We start from the raw sequence: 21,489 nt of genomic DNA on the forward strand, positions 1-21,489 counted from the left end.
GCTGCCGGTGACATGTTATATGTGAGGAGAGAGGCTGCCGGTGACGTGTTATATGTGAGGAGAGAGGCCGCCGGTGACGTGTTATATGTGAGGAGAGAGGCTGCCGGTGACGTGTTATATGTGAGGAGAGAGGCTGCCGGTGACATGTTATATGTGAGGAGAGAGGCTGCCGGTGACGTGTTATATGTGAGGAGAGAGGCTGCCGGTGACATGTTATATGTGAGGAGAGAGGCTGCCGGTGACATGTTATATGTGAGGAGAGAGGCTGCCGGTGACGTGTTATATGTGAGGAGAGAGGCTGCCGGTGACGTGTTATATGTGAGGAGAGAGGCTGCCGGTGACGTGTTATATGTGAGGAGAGAGGCTGCCGGTGACGTGTTATATGTGAGGAGAGAGGCTGCCGGTGACATGTTATATGTGAGGAGAGAGGCTGCCGGTGACGTGTTATATGTGAGGAGAGAGGCTGCCGGTGACATGTTATATGTGAGGAGAGAGGCTGCCGGTGACGTGTTATATGTGAGGAGAGAGGCTGCCGGTGACGTGTTATATGTGAGGAGAGAGGCTGCCGGTGACATGTTATATGTGAGGAGAGAGGCTGCCGGTGACGCGTTATATGTGAGGAGAGAGGCTGCCTGTGACGCGTTATATGTGAGGAGAGAGGCTGCCGGTGACGTGTTATATGTGAGGAGAGAGGCTGCCGGTGACGCGTTATATGTGAGGAGAGAGGCTGCCTGTGACGCGTTATATGTGAGGAGAGAGGCTGCCGGTGACGTGTTATATGTGAGGAGAGAGGCTGCCGGTGACGTGTTATATGTGAGGAGAGAGGCTGCCGGTGACATGACATGTGTTATATGTGCGGAGAGAGGCTGCCGGTGACGTGTTATATGTGAGGAGAGGCTGCCGGTGACGTGTTATATGTGAGGAGAGAGGCTGCCGGTGACGTGTTATATGTGAGGAGAGAGGCTGCCGGTGACATGTTATATGTGAGGAGAGAGGCTGCCGGTGTTATGTTATATGTGAGGAGAGAGGCTGCCGGTGACGTGTTATATGTGAGGAGAGAGGCCGCCGGTGACGTGTTATATGTGAGGAGAGAGGCTGCCGGTGACGTGTTATATGTGAGGAGAGAGGCTGCCGGTGACGTGTTATATGTGAGGAGAGAGGCTGCCGGTGACATGTTATATGTGAGGAGAGAGGCTGCCGGTGACGTGTTATATGTGAGGAGAGAGGCTGCCGGTGACATGACATGTGTTATATGTGAGGAGAGAGGCTGCCGGTGACGTGTTATATGTGAGGAGAGGCTGCCGGTGACATGACACGTGTTATATGTGAGGAGAGAGGCTGCCGGTGACGTGTTATATGTGAGGAGAGAGGCTGCCGGTGACATGTTATATGTGAGGAGAGAGGCTGCCGGTGACATGTTATATGTGAGGAGAGAGGCTGCCGGTGACGTGTTATATGTGAGGAGAGAGGCTGCCGGTGACGTGTTATATGTGAGGAGAGAGGCTGCCGGTGACATGACATGTGTTATATGTGAGGAGAGAGGCTGCCGGTGACGTGTTATATGTGAGGAGAGGCTGCCGGTGACATGACACGTGTTATATGTGAGGAGAGAGGCTGCCGGTGACGTGTTATATGTGAGGAGAGAGGCTGCCGGTGACATGTTATATGTGAGGAGAGAGGCTGCCGGTGACATGTTATATGTGAGGAGAGAGGCTGCCGGTGACGTGTTATATGTGAGGAGAGAGGCTGCCGGTGACGTGTTATATGTGAGGAGAGAGGCTGCCGGTGACGTGTTATATGTGAGGAGAGAGGCTGCCGGTGACATGTTATATGTGAGGAGAGAGGCTGCCGGTGACATGTTATATGTGAGGAGAGAGGCTGCCGGTGACATGTTATATGTGAGGAGAGAGGCTGCCGGTGACGTGTTATATGTGAGGAGAGAGGCTGCCGGTGACGTGTTATATGTGAGGAGAGAGGCTGCCGGTGACGTGTTATATGTGAGGAGAGAGGCTGCCGGTGACATGTTATATGTGAGGAGAGAGGCTGCCGGTGACGTGTTATATGTGAGGAGAGAGGCTGCCGGTGACGTGTTATATGTGAGGAGAGAGGCTGCCGGTGACGTGTTATATGTGAGGAGAGAGGCTGCCGGTGACGTGTTATATGTGAGGAGAGAGGCTGCCGGTGACATGTTATATGTGAGGAGAGAGGCTGCCGGTGACATGTTATATGTGAGGAGAGAGGCTGCCGGTGACATGTTATATGTGAGGAGAGAGGCTGCCGGTGACATGTTATATGTGAGGAGAGAGGCTGCCGGTGACGTGTTATATGTGAGGAGAGAGGCTGCCGGTGACGTGTTATATGTGAGGAGAGAGGCTGCCGGTGACGTGTTATATGTGAGGAGAGAGGCTGCCGGTGACATGTTATATGTGAGGAGAGAGGCTGCCGGTGACGTGTTATATGTGAGGAGAGAGGCTGCCGGTGACGTGTTATATGTGAGGAGAGAGGCTGCCGGTGACGTGTTATATGTGAGGAGAGAGGCTGCCGGTGACGTGTTATATGTGAGGAGAGAGGCTGCCGGTGACGTGTTATATGTGAGGAGAGAGGCTGCCGGTGACGTGTTATATGTGAGGAGAGAGGCTGCCGGTGACGTGTTATATGTGAGGAGAGAGGCTGCCGGTGACGTGTTATATGTGAGGAGAGAGGCTGCCGGTGACGTGTTATATGTGAGGAGAGAGGCTGCCGGTGACATGACATGTGTTATATGTGAGGAGAGAGGCTGCCGGTGACGTGTTATATGTGAGGAGAGAGGCTGCCGGTGACGTGTTATATGTGAGGAGAGAGGCTGCCGGTGACGTGTTATATGTGAGGAGAGAGGCTGCCGGTGACGTGTTATATGTGAGGGGAGAGGCTGCCGGTGACGTGTTATATGTGAGGAGAGAGGCTGCCGGTGACATGACATGTGTTATATGTGAGGAGAGAGGCTGCCGGTGACGCGTTATATGTGAGGAGAGAGGCTGCCGGTGACGCGTTATATGTGAGGAGAGAGGCTGCCGGTGACGTGTTATATGTGAGGAGAGAGGCTGCCGGTGACATGACATGTGTTATATGTGCGGAGAGAGGCTGCCGGTGACGTGTTATATGTGAGGAGAGAGGCTGCCGGTGACGTGTTATATGTGAGGAGAGAGGCTGCCGGTGAAGTGTTATATGTGAGGAGAGAGGCTGCCGGTGACGTGTTATATGTGAGGAGAGAGGCTGCCGGTGACGTGTTATATGTGAGGAGAGAGGCTGCCGGTGACGTGTTATATGTGAGGAGAGAGGCTGCCGGTGACGTGTTATATGTGAGGAGAGAGGCTGCCGGTGACGTGTTATATGTGAGGAGAGAGGCTGCCGGTGACGTGTTATATGTGAGGAGAGAGGCTGCCGGTGACATGACATGTGTTATATGTGAGGAGAGAGGCTGCCGGTGACGTGTTATATGTGAGGAGAGAGGCTGCCGGTGACGTGTTATATGTGAGGAGAGAGGCTGCCGGTGACGTGTTATATGTGAGGAGAGAGGCTGCCGGTGACGTGTTATATGTGAGGGGAGAGGCTGCCGGTGACGTGTTATATGTGAGGAGAGAGGCTGCCGGTGACATGACATGTGTTATATGTGAGGAGAGAGGCTGCCGGTGACGCGTTATATGTGAGGAGAGAGGCTGCCGGTGACGCGTTATATGTGAGGAGAGAGGCTGCCGGTGACGTGTTATATGTGAGGAGAGAGGCTGCCGGTGACATGACATGTGTTATATGTGCGGAGAGAGGCTGCCGGTGACGTGTTATATGTGAGGAGAGGCTGCCGGTGACGTGTTATATGTGAGGAGAGAGGCTGCCGGTGACGTGTTATATGTGAGGAGAGGCTGCCGGTGACGTGTTATATGTGAGGAGAGAGGCTGCCGGTGACATGTTATATGTGAGGAGAGAGGCTGCCGGTGACATGTTATATGTGAGGAGAGAGGCTGCCGGTGACATGTTATATGTGAGGAGAGAGGCTGCCGGTGACATGTTATATGTGAGGAGAGAGGCTGCCGGTGTTGTGTTATATGTGAGGAGAGAGGCTGCCGGTGACGTGTTATATGTGAGGAGAGAGGCTGCCGGTGTTATGTTATATGTGAGGAGAGAGGCTGCCGGTGTTATGTTATATGTGAGGAGAGAGGCTGCCGGTGACATGTTATATGTGAGGAGAGAGGCTGCCGGTGACATGTTATATGTGAGGAGAGAGGCTGCCGGTGTTATGTTATATGTGAGGAGAGAGGCTGCCGGTGTTATGTTATATGTGAGGAGAGAGGCTGCCGGTGACGTGTTATATGTGAGGAGAGAGGCTGCCGGTGACGTGTTATATGTGAGGAGAGAGGCCGCCGGTGACGTGTTATATGTGAGGAGAGAGGCCGCCGGTGTTATGTTATATGTGAGGAGAGAGGCCGCCGGTGACGTGTTATATGTGAGGAGAGAGGCTGCCGGTGACGTGTTATATGTGAGGAGAGAGGCTGCCGGTGACATGTTATATGTGAGGAGAGAGGCTGCCGGTGACGTGTTATATGTGAGGAGAGAGGCTGCCGGTGACAGGTTATATGTGAGGAGAGAGGCTGCCGGTGACAGGTTATATGTGAGGAGAGAGGCTGCCGGTGACGTGTTATATGTGAGGAGAGAGGCTGCCGGTGACGTGTTATATGTGAGGGGAGAGGCTGCCGGTGACGTGTTATATGTGAGGAGAGAGGCTGCCGGTGACGTGTTATATGGGAGGAGAGAGGCTGCCGGTGACGTGTTATATGTGAGGAGAGAGGCTGCCGGTGACGTGACACGTGTTATATGTGAGGAGAGAGGCTGCCGGTGACGTGTTATATGTGAGGAGAGAGGCTGCCGGTGACATGACACGTGTTATATGTGAGGAGAGAGGCTGCCGGTGACGTGTTATATGTGAGGAGAGAGGCTGCCGGTGACGTGTTATATGTGAGGTGAGAGGCTGCCGGTGACAGGTTATATGTGAGGAGAGAAGCTGCCGGTGACATGTTCTATGTGAGGAGAGAGGGTGACATGACACGTGTTATATGTGAGGAGAGGCTGCCGGTGACATGTTATATGTGAGGAGAGAGGCTGCCGGTGACCTGTTATATGTGAGGAGAGAGGCTGCCGGTGACATGTTATATGTGAGGAGAGAGGCTGCCGGTGACGTGTTATATGTGAGGAGAGAGGCTGCCTGTGACGTGTTATATGTGAGGAGAGAGGCTGCCTGTGACGTGTTATATGTGAGGAGAGAGGCTGCCGGTGACGTGTTATATGTGAGGAGAGAGGCTGCCGGTGACATGACACGTGTTATATGTGAGGAGAGAGGCTGCCGGTGACATGTTATATGTGAGGAGAGAGGCTGCCGGTGACATGTTATATGTGAGGAGAGGGGCTGCCGGTGACGTGTTATATGTGAGGAGAGGGGCTGCCGGTGACATGACACGTGTTATATGTGAGGAGAGAGGCTGCCGGTGACATGTTATATGTGAGGAGAGAGGCTGCCGGTGTCGTGTTATATGTGAGGAGAGAGGCTGCCGGTGTCGTGTTATATGTGAGGAGAGAGGCTGCCGGTGACGTGTTATATGTGAGGAGAGAGGCTGCCGGTGACGTGTTATATGTGAGGAGAGAGGCTGCCGGTGACATGACACGTGTTACATGTGAGGAGAGAGGCTGCCGGTGACGTGTTACATGTGAGGAGAGAGGCTGCCGGTGACGTGTTACATGTGAGGAGAGAGGCTGCCGGTGACGTGTTATATGTGAGGAGAGAGGCTGCCGGTGACGTGTTATATGTGAGGAGAGAGGCTGCCGGTGACGTGTTATATGTGAGGAGAGAGGCTGCCGGTGACGTGTTATGTGAGGAGAGAGGCTGCCGGTGACATGACACGTGTTATATGTGAGGAGAGAGGCTGCCGGTGACGTGTTATATGTGAGGAGAGAGGCTGCCGGTGACATGTTCTATGTGAGGAGAGAGGGTGACATGACACGTGTTATATGTGAGGAGAGGCTGCCGGTGACATGTTATATGTGAGGAGAGAGGCTGCCGGTGACCTGTTATATGTGAGGAGAGAGGCTGCCGGTGACCTGTTATATGTGAGGAGAGAGGCTGCCGGTGACGTGTTATATGTGAGGAGAGAGGCTGCCGGTGACGTGTTATATGTGAGGAGAGAGGCTGCCGGTGACATGTTATATGTGAGGAGAGAGGCTGCCGGTGACATGACACGTGTTATATGTGAGGAGAGAGGCTGCCAGTGACATGTTATATGTGAGAAAAAACTGGGCTATAGGGGAATTATACTGTGTGGGGGCAGCTGCCGGTGACGTGTTATATGTGAGGAGAGAGGCTGCCGGTGACATGACATGTGTTATATGTGAGGAGAGAGGCTGCCGGTGACGCGTTATATGTGAGGAGAGAGGCTGCCGGTGACGCGTTATATGTGAGGAGAGAGGCTGCCGGTGACGTGTTATATGTGAGGAGAGAGGCTGCCGGTGACATGACATGTGTTATATGTGCGGAGAGAGGCTGCCGGTGACGTGTTATATGTGAGGAGAGGCTGCCGGTGACATGTTATATGTGAGGAGAGAGGCTGCCGGTGACGTGACACGTGTTATATGTGAGGAGAGAGGCTGCCGGTGACGTGTTATATGTGAGGAGAGAGGCTGCCGGTGACGTGTTATATGTGAGGAGAGGCTGCCGGTGACGTGTTATATGTGAGGAGAGAGGCTGCCGGTGACATGTTATATGTGAGGAGAGAGGCTGCCGGTGACATGTTATATGTGAGGAGAGAGGCTGCCGGTGACATGTTATATGTGAGGAGAGAGGCTGCCGGTGACATGTTATATGTGAGGAGAGAGGCTGCCGGTGTTATGTTATATGTGAGGAGAGAGGCTGCCGGTGACGTGTTATATGTGAGGAGAGAGGCCGCCGGTGACGTGTTATATGTGAGGAGAGAGGCTGCCGGTGTTATGTTATATGTGAGGAGAGAGGCTGCCGGTGTTATGTTATATGTGAGGAGAGAGGCTGCCGGTGACATGTTATATGTGAGGAGAGAGGCTGCCGGTGACATGTTATATGTGAGGAGAGAGGCTGCCGGTGTTATGTTATATGTGAGGAGAGAGGCTGCCGGTGACGTGTTATATGTGAGGAGAGAGGCTGCCGGTGACGTGTTATATGTGAGGAGAGAGGCCGCCGGTGACGTGTTATATGTGAGGAGAGAGGCTGCCGGTGTTATGTTATATGTGAGGAGAGAGGCCGCCGGTGACGTGTTATATGTGAGGAGAGAGGCTGCCGGTGACGTGTTATATGTGAGGAGAGAGGCTGCCGGTGACATGTTATATGTGAGGAGAGAGGCTGCCGGTGACGTGTTATATGTGAGGAGAGAGGCTGCCGGTGACAGGTTATATGTGAGGAGAGAGGCTGCCGGTGACAGGTTATATGTGAGGAGAGAGGCTGCCGGTGACGTGTTATATGTGAGGAGAGAGGCTGCCGGTGACGTGTTATATGTGAGGGGAGAGGCTGCCGGTGACGTGTTATATGTGAGGGGAGAGGCTGCCGGTGACGTGTTATATGTGAGGAGAGAGGCTGCCGGTGACGTGTTATATGTGAGGAGAGAGGCTGCCGGTGACATGTTATATGTGAGGAGAGAGGCTGCCGGTGACATGTGTTATATGTGAGGAGAGAGGCTGCCGGTGACGTGTTATATGGGAGGAGAGAGGCTGCCGGTGACGTGTTATATGTGAGGAGAGAGGCTGCCGGTGACGTGACACGTGTTATATGTGAGGAGAGAGGCTGCCGGTGACGTGTTATATGTGAGGAGAGAGGCTGCCGGTGACATGACACGTGTTATATGTGAGGAAAGAGGCTGCCGGTGACATGTTATATGTGAGGAGAGAGGCTGCCGGTGACGTGTTATATGTGAGGAGAGAGGCTGCCGGTGACATGTTATATGTGAGGAGAGAGGCTGCCGGTGACATGTGTTATATGTGAGGAGAGAGGCTGCCGGTGACGTGTTATATGGGAGGAGAGAGGCTGCCGGTGACGTGTTATATGTGAGGAGAGAGGCTGCCGGTGACGTGACACGTGTTATATGTGAGGAGAGAGGCTGCCGGTGACGTGTTATATGTGAGGAGAGAGGCTGCCGGTGACATGACACGTGTTATATGTGAGGAAAGAGGCTGCCGGTGACATGTTATATGTGAGGAGAGAGGCTGCCGGTGACGTGTTATATGTGAGGAGAGAGGCTGCCGGTGACGTGTTATATGTGAGGTGAGAGGCTGCCGGTGACAGGTTATATGTGAGGAGAGAAGCTGCCGGTGACATGTTCTATGTGAGGAGAGAGGGTGACATGACACGTGTTATATGTGAGGAGAGGCTGCCGGTGACATGTTATATGTGAGGAGAGAGGCTGCCGGTGACCTGTTATATGTGAGGAGAGAGGCTGCCGGTGACATGTTATATGTGAGGAGAGAGGCTGCCGGTGACGTGTTATATGTGAGGAGAGAGGCTGCCTGTGACGTGTTATATGTGAGGAGAGAGGCTGCCTGTGACGTGTTATATGTGAGGAGAGAGGCTGCCGGTGACGTGTTATATGTGAGGAGAGAGGCTGCCGGTGACATGACACGTGTTATATGTGAGGAGAGAGGCTGCCGGTGACATGTTATATGTGAGGAGAGAGGCTGCCGGTGACATGTTATATGTGAGGAGAGGGGCTGCCGGTGACGTGTTATATGTGAGGAGAGGGGCTGCCGGTGACATGACACGTGTTATATGTGAGGAGAGAGGCTGCCGGTGACATGTTATATGTGAGGAGAGAGGCTGCCGGTGTCGTGTTATATGTGAGGAGAGAGGCTGCCGGTGTCGTGTTATATGTGAGGAGAGAGGCTGCCGGTGACGTGTTATATGTGAGGAGAGAGGCTGCCGGTGACGTGTTATATGTGAGGAGAGAGGCTGCCGGTGACATGACACGTGTTACATGTGAGGAGAGAGGCTGCCGGTGACGTGTTACATGTGAGGAGAGAGGCTGCCGGTGACGTGTTATATGTGAGGAGAGAGGCTGCCGGTGACGTGTTATATGTGAGGAGAGAGGCTGCCGGTGACGTGTTATATGTGAGGAGAGAGGCTGCCGGTGACGTGTTATATGTGAGGAGAGAGGCTGCCGGTGACGTGTTATGTGAGGAGAGAGGCTGCCGGTGACATGACACGTGTTATATGTGAGGAGAGAGGCTGCCGGTGACGTGTTATATGTGAGGAGAGAGGCTGCCGGTGACATGTTCTATGTGAGGAGAGAGGGTGACATGACACGTGTTATATGTGAGGAGAGGCTGCCGGTGACATGTTATATGTGAGGAGAGAGGCTGCCGGTGACGTGTTATATGTGAGGAGAGAGGCTGCCGGTGACGTGTTATATGTGAGGAGAGAGGCTGCCGGTGACATGTTATATGTGAGGAGAGAGGCTGCCGGTGACATGACACGTGTTATATGTGAGGAGAGAGGCTGCCAGTGACATGTTATATGTGAGAAAAAACTGGGCTATAGGGGAATTATACTGTGTGGGGGCAGCTATGCGGACATTATACTGTGGAGGCAGCTATGGGGGCATTATACTGTGTGGAGGCAGCTATGGGGACATTATACTGTGTGGAGGCAGCTATGGGGGCATTATACTGTGTGGAGGCAGCTATGGGGGCATTATTCTGTGTGGAGGCAGCTATGGGGGCACTATACTATGTGGAGGCAGCTATGGGGACATTATACGGTGTGGAGGCAGCTATGGGGGCATTATACTGTGTGGAGGCAGCTATGAGGACATTATACTGTGTGGAGGCAGCTATGGGGGCATTATACGGTGTGAATGCAGCTATGGGGGCATTATACTGTGTGGAGGCAGCTATGGGGGCATTATACTGTGTGGGGGCAGATATGGGGGCATTATACTGTTTGGGGGCAGCTATGGGGACATTATACTGTGTGGAGGCAGCTTTGGGGACATTATACTGTGTGGAGGCAGCTATGGGGACATTATACTGTGTGGAGGCAGCTTTGGGGACATTATACTCTGTGGGGGCAGCTATGGGGACATTATACTGTGTAGAGGCAGCTATGGGGGAAATTATACTGTGTGGAGGCAGCTATGGGGACATTATACTGTGTGGAGGCAGCTATGGGGGCATTATACTGTGTGGAGGCAGCTATGGGGACATTATACTGTGTGGAGGCAGCTATGGGGACATTATACTGTGTGGAGGCAGCTATGGGGACATTATACTGTGTGGAGGCACAATTGGGACATACTGTGTGGAGGCATCTATGGGGGCATTATACTGTGTGGAGGCAGCTATGGGGGCATTATACTGTGTGGAGGCAGCTATGGGGACATTATACTGTGTGGAGGCAGCTATGGGGGCATTATACTGTGTGGAGGCAGCTATGGGGGCATTATACTGTGTGGAGGCAGCTATGGGGGCATTATACTGTGTGGGGGCTGCTATGGGGGCATTATACTGTGTGGAGGCAGCTATGGGGGCATTATACTGTGTGGAGGCAGCTATGGGGGCATTATACTGTGTGGAGGCAGTTATGGGGACATTATACTGTGTGGGGGCAGTTATGGGTACATTATACTGTGTGTGGAGGCAGCTATGGGGACATTATACTGTGTGGAGGCAGCTATGGGGACATTATCCTGTGTGGAGGCAGCTATGGGGGCATTATACTGTGTGGAGGCAGCTATGGGGGCATTATACTGTGTGGAGGCAGCTATGGGGGCATTATACTGTGTGGGGGCAGCTATGGGGACATTATACTGTGTGGAGGCAGCTATGGGGACATACAGTGTGGAGTCACTATGGGGACATACTGTGTGGAGGCAGCTATGGGGACATTATACTGTGCGGGGGCAGCTATGGGGACATTATACTGTGTGGAGGCAGCTATGGGGGCATTATACTGTGGGGGCAGCTATGGGGCATTATACTGTGTGGGTGCAGTTATGGGGACATTATACTGTATGGAGGCAGCTATGGGGACATTATACTGTGTGGGGGTAGCTATGGGGACATTATACTGTGTGGTGGCAGACATTATACTGTGTGAAGGCAGCTATGGGGACATTATACTGTGTGAAGGCAGCTATGGGGACGGGGACATGATACTTTGTGGAGGCAGCTATGGGGGCATTATGCTGTGTGGAGGCAGCTATGGGGGCATTATGCTGTGTGGAGGCAGCTCTGGGGACATTATACTGTGTGGAGGCAGCTATGGGGACATTATACTGTGTGGAGGCAGCTATGGGGACATTATACTGTGTGGAGGCAGCTATGGGAACATTATACTGTGTGGAGGCAGCTATGGGAACATTATACTGTGTGGAGGCAGCAATGGGGACATTATACTGTGTGGAGGCAGCTATGGGGACATTATACTGTGTGGAGGCAGCTATGGGGACATTATACTGTGTGGAGGCAGCTATGGGGGTATTATACTGTGTGGGGAGACACTCTAGGGGCATTATATTGTGTGGGGGCAGCTATGGGGACATTATACTGTGTGGAGGCAGCTATGGGGGCATTATACTATGTGGAGGCAGCTATGGGGACATTATACTGTGTGGAGGCAGCTATGGGGGCATTATACTGTGTGGAGGCAGCTATGGGGCATTATACTGTGTGGAGGCAGCTATGGGGGCATTATACTGTGTGGAGGCAGCTATGGGGGCATTATACTGTGTGGAGGCAGCTATGGGGGCATTATACTGTGTGGAGGCAGCTATGGGGGCATTATACTGTGTGGAGGCAGCTATGGGGGCATTATACTGTGTGGAGGCAGCTATGGGGGCATTATACTGTGTGGAGGCAGCTATGGGGGCATTATACTGTGTGGAGGCAGCTATGGGGACATTATACTGTGTGGAGGCAGCTATGGGGGCATTATACTGTGTGGTGGCAGCTATGGGGGCATTATACTGTGTGGATGCAGCTATGGGGGCATTATACTGTGTGGAGGCAGCTATGGGGACATTATACTGTGTGGAGGCAGCTATGGGGACATTATACTGTGTGGAGGCAGCTATGGGGTTATTATACTGTGTGGAGGCAGCTATGGGGGCATTATACTGTGTGGAGGCAGCTATGGGGACATTATACTGTGTGGAGGCACTATGGGGACATACTGTGTGGAGGCAGTTATGGGGACATTATACTGTGTGGAGGCAGTTATGGGGACATTATACTGTGTGGAGGCAGCTATGGGGACATTATACTGTGTGGAGGCAGCTATGGGGACATTATACTGTGTGGAGGCAGCTATGGGGACATTATACTGTGTGGAGGCAGCTATGGGGACATTATACTGTGTGGAGGCAGCTATGGGGGCATTATACTGTGTGGAGGCAGCTATGGGGGCATTATACTGTGTGGAGGCAGCTATGGGGACATTATACTGTGTGGAGGCAGCTAAGGGGACATTATACTGTGTGGAGGCACTATGGGGACATACTGTGTGGAGGCGGTTATGGGGACATTATACTGTGTGGAGGCAGCTATGGGGACATTATACTGTGTGGAGGCAGCTATGGGGACATTATACTGTGTGGAGGCAGCTATGGGGACATTATACTGTGTGGAGGCAGTTATGGGGGCATTATACTGTGTGGAGGCAGTTATGGGGACATTATACTGTGTGGAGGCAGTTATGGGGACATTATACTGTGTGGGGGCAGTTATGGGTACATTATACTGTGTGTGGAGGCAGCTATGGGGACATTATACGGTGTGGAGGCAGCTATGGGGGCATTATACTGTGTGGAGGCAGCTATGGGGACATTATACTGTGTGGAGGCAGCTATGGGGACATTATACTGTGTGGAGGCAGCCATGGGGGCATTATACGGTGTGAATGCAGCTATGGGGGCATTATACTGTGTGGAGGCAGCTATGGGGGCATTATACTGTGTGGGGGCAGATATGGGGGCATTATACTGTTTGGGGGCAGCTATGGGGACATTATACAGTGGGGGCAGCTATGGGGCATTATACTGTGTGGGTGCAGTTATGGGGACATTATACTGTGTGGGGGCAGCTATGGGGACATTATACTGTGTGGTGGCAGACATTATACTGTGTGAAGGCAGCTATGGGGACATTATACTGTGTGAAGGCAGCTATGGGGACATTATACTTTGTGGAGGCAGCTATGGGGGCATTATGCTGTGTGGAGGCAGCTATGGGGACATTATACTGTGTGGAGGCAGCTATGGGGACATTATACTGTGTGGAGGCAGCTATGGGGACATTATACTTTGTGGAGGCAGCTATGGGGACATTATACTGTGTGGAGGCAGCTATGGGGTTATTATACTGTGTGGAGGCAGCTATGGGGTTATTATACTGTGTGGAGGCAGCTATGGGGGCATTATACTGTGTGGAGGCAGCTATGGGGACATTATACTGTGTGGAGGCACTATGGGGACATACTGTGTGGAGGCAGTTTTGGGGACATTATACTGTGTGGAGGCAGCTATGGGGGCATTATACTGTGTGGCGGCAGCTATGGGGGCATTATACTGTGTGGGGGCATCTATGGGGACATTATACTGTGTGGAGGCAGCTATGGGGACATTATACTGTGTGGAGGCAGCTATGGGGGCATTATACTTTGTGGAGGCAGCTATGGGGACATTATACTGTGTGGAGGCAGCTATGGGGGCATTATACTGTGTGGAGGCAGCTATGGGGCATTATACTGTGTGGAGGCAGCTATGGGGACATTGTACTGTGTGGGGGCAGCTATGGGGACATTATACTGTGTGGAGGCAGCTATGGGAACATTATACTGTGTGGAGGCAGCTATGGGAACATTATACTGTGTGGAGGCAGCTATGGGGACATACTGTGTGGAGGCAGCTATGGGGACATACTGTGTGGAGGCAGCTATGGGGGCATTATACTGTGTGGAGGCAGCTATGGGGACATTATACTGTGTGGGGGCAGCTATGGGGACATTATACTGTGGGGAGGCAGCTATGGGAAAATTATACTGTGTGGAGGCAGCTATAGGGACATTATACTGTGTGGAGACGCTATAGGGGCATTATAGTGTGTGGGGGCAGCTATGGAGACATTATACTGTGTGGAGGCAGCTATGGGGGCATTATACTGTGTGGAGGCAGCTATGGGGGCATTATACTGTGTGGAGGCAGCTATGGGGACATTATACTGTGGGGAGGCAGCTATGGGGGCATTATACTGTGTGGTGGCAGCTATGGGGACACTATACTGTGTGGAGGCAGCTATAGGGACATTATACTGTGTGGAGACGCTATAGGGGCATTATAGTGTGTGGGGGCAGCTATGGGGACATTGTACTGTGTGGAGGCAGCTATGGGGACCTTATACTGTGTCGGGGCAGCTATGGGGACATTATACTGTGTGGAGGCAGCTATGGGAACATTATACTGTGTGGAGGCAGCTATGGGAACATTATACTGTGTGGGGGCAGCTATGGGGACATTATACTGTGTGGAGGCAGCTATGAGGACATTATACTGTGGGGAGGCAGCTATGGGAAAATTATACTGTGTGGAGGCAGCTATAGGGACATTATACTGTGTGGAGACGCTATAGGGGCATTATAGTGTGTGGGGGCAGCTATGGGGGCATTATACTGGGTGGAGACGCTATAGGGGCATTATAGTGTGTGGGGGCAGCTATGGGGGCATTATACTGTGTGGAGGCAGCTATGGGGACATTATACTGTGTGGGGGCAGCTATAGGGACATTATACTGTGTGGAGGCAGCTATGGTGGCATTATACTGTGTGGAGGCAGCTATGGGGGCATTATACTGTGTGGGGGCAGCTATGGAGACATTATACTGTGTGGAGGCAGCTATGGGGGCATTATACTGTGTGGAGGCAGCTATGGGGGCATTATACTGTGTGGAGGCAGCTATAGGGACATTATACTGTGTGGAGGCAGCTATGGGGGCATTATACTGTGTGGAGGCAGCTATGGGGACATTATACTGTGTGGAGGCAGCTATGGGGACATTATACTGTGTGGTGGCAGCTATGGGGGCATTATACTGTGTGGAGGCAGCTATGGGGGCATTATACTGTGTGGAGGCAGCTATGGGGGCATTATACTGTGTGGAGGCAGCTATGGGGGCATTATACTGTGTGGAGGCAGCTATGGGGGCATTATACTGTGTGGAGGCAGCTATGGGGGCATTATACTGTGTGGAGGCAGCTATGGGGACATTATACTGTGTGGAGGCAGCTATGGGGGCATTATACTGTGTGGAGGCAGCTATGGGGGCATTATACTGTGTGGGGCAGCTATGGGAGCATTATACTGTGTGGGGAGGCATTATAGGGACATTATACTGTGTGGGGGCAGCTATGGGGGCATTATACTGTGTGGTGGCAGCTATTGGGACATTATACTGTGTGGAGGCAGCTATAGGGACATTATACTGTGTGGAGACGCTATAGGGGCATTATAGTGTGTGGGGGCAGCTATGGAGACATTATACTGTGTGGAAGCAGCTATGGGGGCATTATACTGTGTGGAGGCAACTATGCGGGCATTATACTGTGTGGAGGCAGCTATGGGGACGTTATACTGTGTGGAGGCAGCTATGGGGGCGTTATACTGTGTGGGGGCAGCTATGGGGGCATTATACTGTGTGGTGTTAGCTATGGGGGCATTATACTGTGTGGAGGCAACTATGGGGGCATTATACTGTGTGGGGGCAGCTATGGGGACATTATACTGTGTGGAGGCAGCTATGGGGACATTATACTGTGTGGAGGCAGCTATGAGGACATTATACTGTGTGGAGGCAGCTATGAGGACATTATACTGTGTGGAGGCAGCTATGAGGACATTATACTGTGTGGGGGCAGCTATGGGGACATTATACTGTGTGGAGGCAGCTATGGGGACATTATACTGTGTGGAGGCAGCTATAGGGACATTACACTGTGTGGAGACGCTATAGGGGCATTATAGTGTGTGGGGAGGCGTCATAGGGACATTATTTTGGGTTGTGACCCACTCAGATCTGTGTATCCATAGTCGGGCCTCAGCGACACACAGCAGCAGGATACCTTGAGCCCATGCCATCCCCCACCCGCACAGTTGTTGCTGTTTTCGATGTTGCAGGGACTTGATTTCAGAATGGACATAGAAGTCCCCCCCCCCCCCTGTACAGAACGTGTGTCGTCCAGGAACTGCTGATGGGTGACACATAGATCTCCATAGACTCAAGTAGAGAAAGCGTGTCACCGAGCCCGATCCACACTGCTGCTAAGCAACCGCCCCAGTCTGATAAATAACAGGTGAGGGACACATGGAAAACCAGAATGGAGCACATGGGAGAGTTTAGTTTAGGCCGGAGTGTCCCTTTAACAGGATATTCCATAAATGTCTGGTAGATGCGGGTCCCTCCTATGGGAACCCCACCTATGTAGAGAAGAGGGGTCCCCTGACCCGCCTGGTGAGGTGGTCGCTGCATCCAGGAGGAGAATGAATGTAGAGGGGGCCACCCTCATCTGTTTCCTTTACACCCGTAGAAGTGAATAGAACGAGTCGTACATGTGTGACCACCTCTTTATTAATTCTCTGCCTGGATCAGTCACCAGCAGCCCCCTCGTCCACATGGGTCCGGGTCCCCCCTCGTCCACATGGGTCCGGGCCCCCCCCTCGTCCACATGGGTACGGGCCCCCCCCTCGTCCACATGGGTACGGGCCCCCCCCTCGTCCACATGGGTACGGGGCCCCCCCTCGTCCACATGGGTACGGGGCCCCCCCTCGTCCACATGGGTACGGGGCCCCCCCCCTCGTCCACATGGGTACGGGGCCCCCCCCTCGTCCACATGGGTACGGGGCCCCCCCCTCGTCCACATGGGTACGGGGCCCCCCCCTCGTCCACATGGGTACGGGCCCCCCCTCGTCCACATGGGTACGGGCCCCCCCCCTCGTCCACATGGGTACGGGCCCCCCCCTCGTCCACATGGGTACGGGCCCCCCCCCTCGTCCACATGGGTACGGGCCCCCCCCCCTCGTCCACATGGGTACGGGCCCCCCCCCTCGTCCACATGGGTACGGGCCCCCCCCTCGTCCACATGGGTACGGGCCCCCCCCTCGTCCACATGGGTACGGGCCCCCCCCTCGTCCACATGGGTACGGGCCCCCCCCTCGTCCACATGGGTACGGGCCCCCCCCTCGTCCACATGGGTAGGGGCCCCCCCCTCGTCCACATGGGTACAGGTCACCCCTCTGGGACTCGGACCTCTTATCAATCAAACATTTATTCTATATCCTGTAGATAATTGTCGGTCCCGGTCATGCCCCTTTATTCCATGTGGTGGAGGCTCGGAGAACCGGTTCCTCTCGATAAGTGAGATTCTGTATTTCCCACTGACGTCGTCCCCTGTATGATTCTCTCCTCTTCTCATAAAGACGCCTGCAGTACTACAACAACCAGTGGATCCATGTTCTCATCCAGAACGTTCCTTCTCCTGAATGACCCACCAACGATGGACAAGGACAGCAATGAGGTGACCACAAGAATATTAAACTTCACCCTGGAGATCATCTACCTGCTGAGCGGAAAGGTAAACGTTTCTATATTTCTATGTTCTTTATTGTATTATGTAACAAGTCACACATAAGAGGAAGAAGCCAGAGTCCTGTATACCATTTACGAGACCTTCCAAGTGATGGGAAGAAGTGAAGACCAGCCAGCAATATGGTCAGTTATGTGTCATGGTAATAGTAATGTAGAGTAATGAGAATAGTAAGTAGTCACGTTGTAATCAGGAGGAGAAGGACCACAGGGACCGGGAGGAGAAGGACCACAGGGACCGGGAGGAGAAGGACCACAGGGACCGGGAGGAGAAGGACCACAGGGACCGGGAGGAGCAAGGACCACAGGGACCAGGAGGAGCAAGGACCACAGGGACCAGGAGGAGCAAGGACCACAGGGACCAGGAGGAGCAAGGACCACAGGGACCAGGAGGAGCAAGGACCACAGGGACCAGGAGGAGCAAGGACCACAGGGACCAGGAGGAGCAAGGACCACAGGGACCAGGAGGAGCAAGGACCACAGGGACCAGGAGGAGCAAGGACCACAGGGACCAGGAGGAGCAAGGACCACAGGGACCAGGAGGAGCAAGGACCACAGGGACCAGGAGGAGCAAGGACCACAGGGACCAGGAGGAGCAAGGACCACAGGGACCAGGAGGAGCAAGGACCACAGGGACCAGGAGGAGCAAGGACCACAGGGACCAGGAGGAGCAAGGACCACCGGGACCAGGAGGAGCAGGGACCAGGAGGAGCATGGACCACAGGGACCAGGAGGAGCATGGACCAAAGGGACCAGGAGGAGCAAGGACCAGGAGGAGCAAGGACCACAGGGACCAGGAGGATCCCATGGCCGGAGTCTGTCCTGGAGATGAGGATTTCTACCACTAGTCTGACATCTATATAGAAACATAGAAGATGACGGCAGGAGGAGAATCACATGGCCGGAGTCTGTCCTGGAGAGGAGGATTTCTACCACTAGTCTGATATCTATATAGAAACATAGAAGATGACGGCAGGAACCAGGAGAATCACATGGCCGGAGTCTGTCCTGGAGATGAGGATTTCTACCACTAGTCTGACCTCTATATAGAAACATAGAAGATGACGGCAGGAACCAGGAGAATCACATGGCCGGAGTCTGTCCTGGAGATGAGGATTTCTACCACTAGTCTGACCTCTATATAGAAACATAGCAGATGACGGCAGGAGGAGAACACATGGCCGGAGTCTGTCCTGGAGAGGAGGATTTCTACCACTAGTCTGACCTCTATATAGAAGATGACGGCAGGAGGAGAATCACATGGACTGAGTCTGTCCTGGAGATGAGGATTTCTACCACTAGTCTGACCTCTATATAGAAACATAGAAGATGACGACAGGAGGAGAATCACATGGCTGGAGTCTGTCCTGGAGACGAGGATTTCTACCACTAGTCTGACCTCTATATAGAAACATAGAAGATGACAGCAGGAGGAGAATCACATGGCCGGAGTCTGTCCTGGAGATGAGGATTTCTACCACTAGTCTGACCTCTATATAGAAACATAGAAGATGACGGCAGGAGAATCACATGGCCAGAGTCTGTCCTGAAGACGAGGATTTCTACCACTAGTCTGACCTCTATATAGAAACATAGAAGATGACGGCAGGAGGAGAATCACATGGCCGGAGTCTGTCCTGGAGACGAGGATTTCTACCACTAGTCTGATCTCTATATAGAAACATAGAAGATGACGGCAGGAGAAGAATCACATGGCCGGAGTCTGTCCTGGAGATGAGGATTTCTACCACTAGTCTGACATCTATATAGAAACATAGAAGATGACGGCAGGAGGAGAATCACATGGTCCATCTAGTTGACATTTATATTATTTCCTTCTTATATTTCTCTTAGGATAGATCTAGGATTACATCGGGCAGGTTTACATTTATGATCTTGCCCCACATTAATGTCAGATCGTGTTCTTGTGTTTGTAGTTTCTTTCCTCCTGTAACATATAAAGTTTTCCATCACGTCACATTTTCCTTTTAGTGTTCTCTTTCTTTCTTTCTTAATTTATTTCTTTCTTTCTTTTTCCCCCATACACAGGAATACACAATAGTGAAGAAGACATGGGGTGACTGTGTGGCCCCCAGCAGTCATGAGTCAGGAGGATGGAGCAGGAGCCGGACCCCCATCACAGAGCCTCCTCACTCCCGGATACATGAGAAGAACATTAAGCAGAAGATCCTAGAACTTCTCCACAAGATGACTGAGCTGCTGACTGGAGAGGTGACACTGCTGGGAATACTGGGAAATTATACAGTATCGGCACTGGGGGAGTCTTGGTAATGACAGTATCATTGTGTGTGTCAGGTTCCTATAAGGTGTCAGGACGTCGCAGTCTATTTCTCCATGGAGGAGTGGGAGTATGTAGAAGGACACAAGGATCTGTACGAGGAGGTCATGATGGAGGACTACCGGCCCCTCACATCACAAGGTAAAACAATATATAAATAATATCTGTCATTTCAGGTGACATCTCAGAATAATCTAGTGTGTGTGTGTGTGTGTGTGTGTGTGTGTACATGAGTAATAATACTATTTCTGGCCGTTATATTTATCTATATTTCATTTAGCAGTTTTCTCCTCTGCAGGCTCTATTTCTATTGTTTTTTTGTTTTTTTTTATTAAACTTTTTTAAATATGGGGGTACAAAAATAAAAAGGACGGAAAAGAAAAACAAAAATAAAAGAAGGGGAGGGGTCCCCTAAAGCAAATTTGGTTACAATAGATTACAGGTGTTATAGAATACACCGCTATCAATCAGGGTACCTTCTAGAATTAGTCAGGGGAGTGGGGGACAAACATAAACAAGTCAGCCTGTCTTAAGCGCAAAATCTCCTGCTGCATTAATGTCATACAAAAAGAGAGAGCGTGCCTCTCCTCCTCTTAATCAAAGCCTAATGCAACCATGGACAAGGAGGTGGGACAGGGACCAGCCAACCGCCCATCTCCGTCCACGTCGCTGTAAACTCCGCAGGAGCCTCTGAGAGAACACGCCGTCTGAGTGCACGACTCTCACCAACACCTCGACAACTCCAGAACCCCTGCACCCCACACTGGTGTGTTTCCTAGATGTGTCTGTTCCTGAAACCAGATAATGTGCTGAAAGCCGTTCCTAATATCCGTCCTCACTCTCTGTGGAAGTAGAAGATGAAGGTTGCCCATGTGGCAAAGAAATGCTCCACTTGGAGTTCTTTATGTAGAGACGCCTCCATCCAATCCATCTTGAATAAGTACGAGAGTTTATCCAGAAAAAGCTTAAATGGTGGGGCCTGGTCGTGTAGCCAGGTCTACAGAATGGCCTTCACACCCGCCGCTGCTACATAATGTAGTAATTTATATGCCCCCTGCGAGCACCTGTGTGTGTATGGGTCTATATAGCCAAAAATTGCCCAAAGTGCTGTGTCATGGGTGTTTCTCTACCTGCCATTGATCTGTAACCCTAACTTCCAGGATTGCAACCCCCATGGTATCTTTCGTAGGTGGCATGCGCTGGGTCTGACCTCAATAAAACACTTTACATATTGGAGAGGATGATGCTTACACGGTCTGAGATGCGATTGAAGTTCCTGACCAAACCCATTGATCCCTTCCATTATTCAAAAGCCAAAAGCTATATCACCAATGTCTTGAAGCAATTGCCAGAGCGGGAATGGAACCACCATCATCTCCAAGGCTTCTCTAGACAAAACATACACAAAGGTCAATTAACCAGGAACTGCCAGCTCTTACACCTACCGCTGGACTATGCCGTCACTCAGACACCACTGACTAAATTGCAGCTTGATGAACACTGGGAACTAGAAAACACTAAGGGAC

The 21,489-nt window shown here is 52.2% G+C and overlaps 1 protein-coding gene across 1 annotated transcript in view; it reads left to right on the plus strand.

The window, feature by feature from the left end:
• The window catches only part of LOC142670915 (gastrula zinc finger protein XlCGF66.1-like), a 21,315-nt gene extending 498 nt beyond the window's left edge, over window positions 1–20,817 (plus strand). Inside the window, exons 2-5 of the mRNA XM_075847129.1 lie at window positions 17,499–17,653; window positions 19,714–19,896; window positions 19,981–20,104; window positions 20,765–20,817. Coding sequence (XP_075703244.1) covers window positions 17,531–17,653; window positions 19,714–19,896; window positions 19,981–20,104; window positions 20,765–20,817 — 483 coding nt within the window. The 5' untranslated portion in view covers window positions 17,499–17,530. The remainder of the gene's footprint in view (window positions 1–17,498; window positions 17,654–19,713; window positions 19,897–19,980; window positions 20,105–20,764) is intronic.
• Window positions 20,818–21,489: the final 672 nt, after the last annotated feature.

This window comes from Rhinoderma darwinii (genome assembly GCF_050947455.1).
Source record: "Rhinoderma darwinii isolate aRhiDar2 chromosome 1 unlocalized genomic scaffold, aRhiDar2.hap1 SUPER_1_unloc_20, whole genome shotgun sequence".
NCBI lineage: Eukaryota > Metazoa > Chordata > Amphibia > Anura > Rhinodermatidae > Rhinoderma > Rhinoderma darwinii.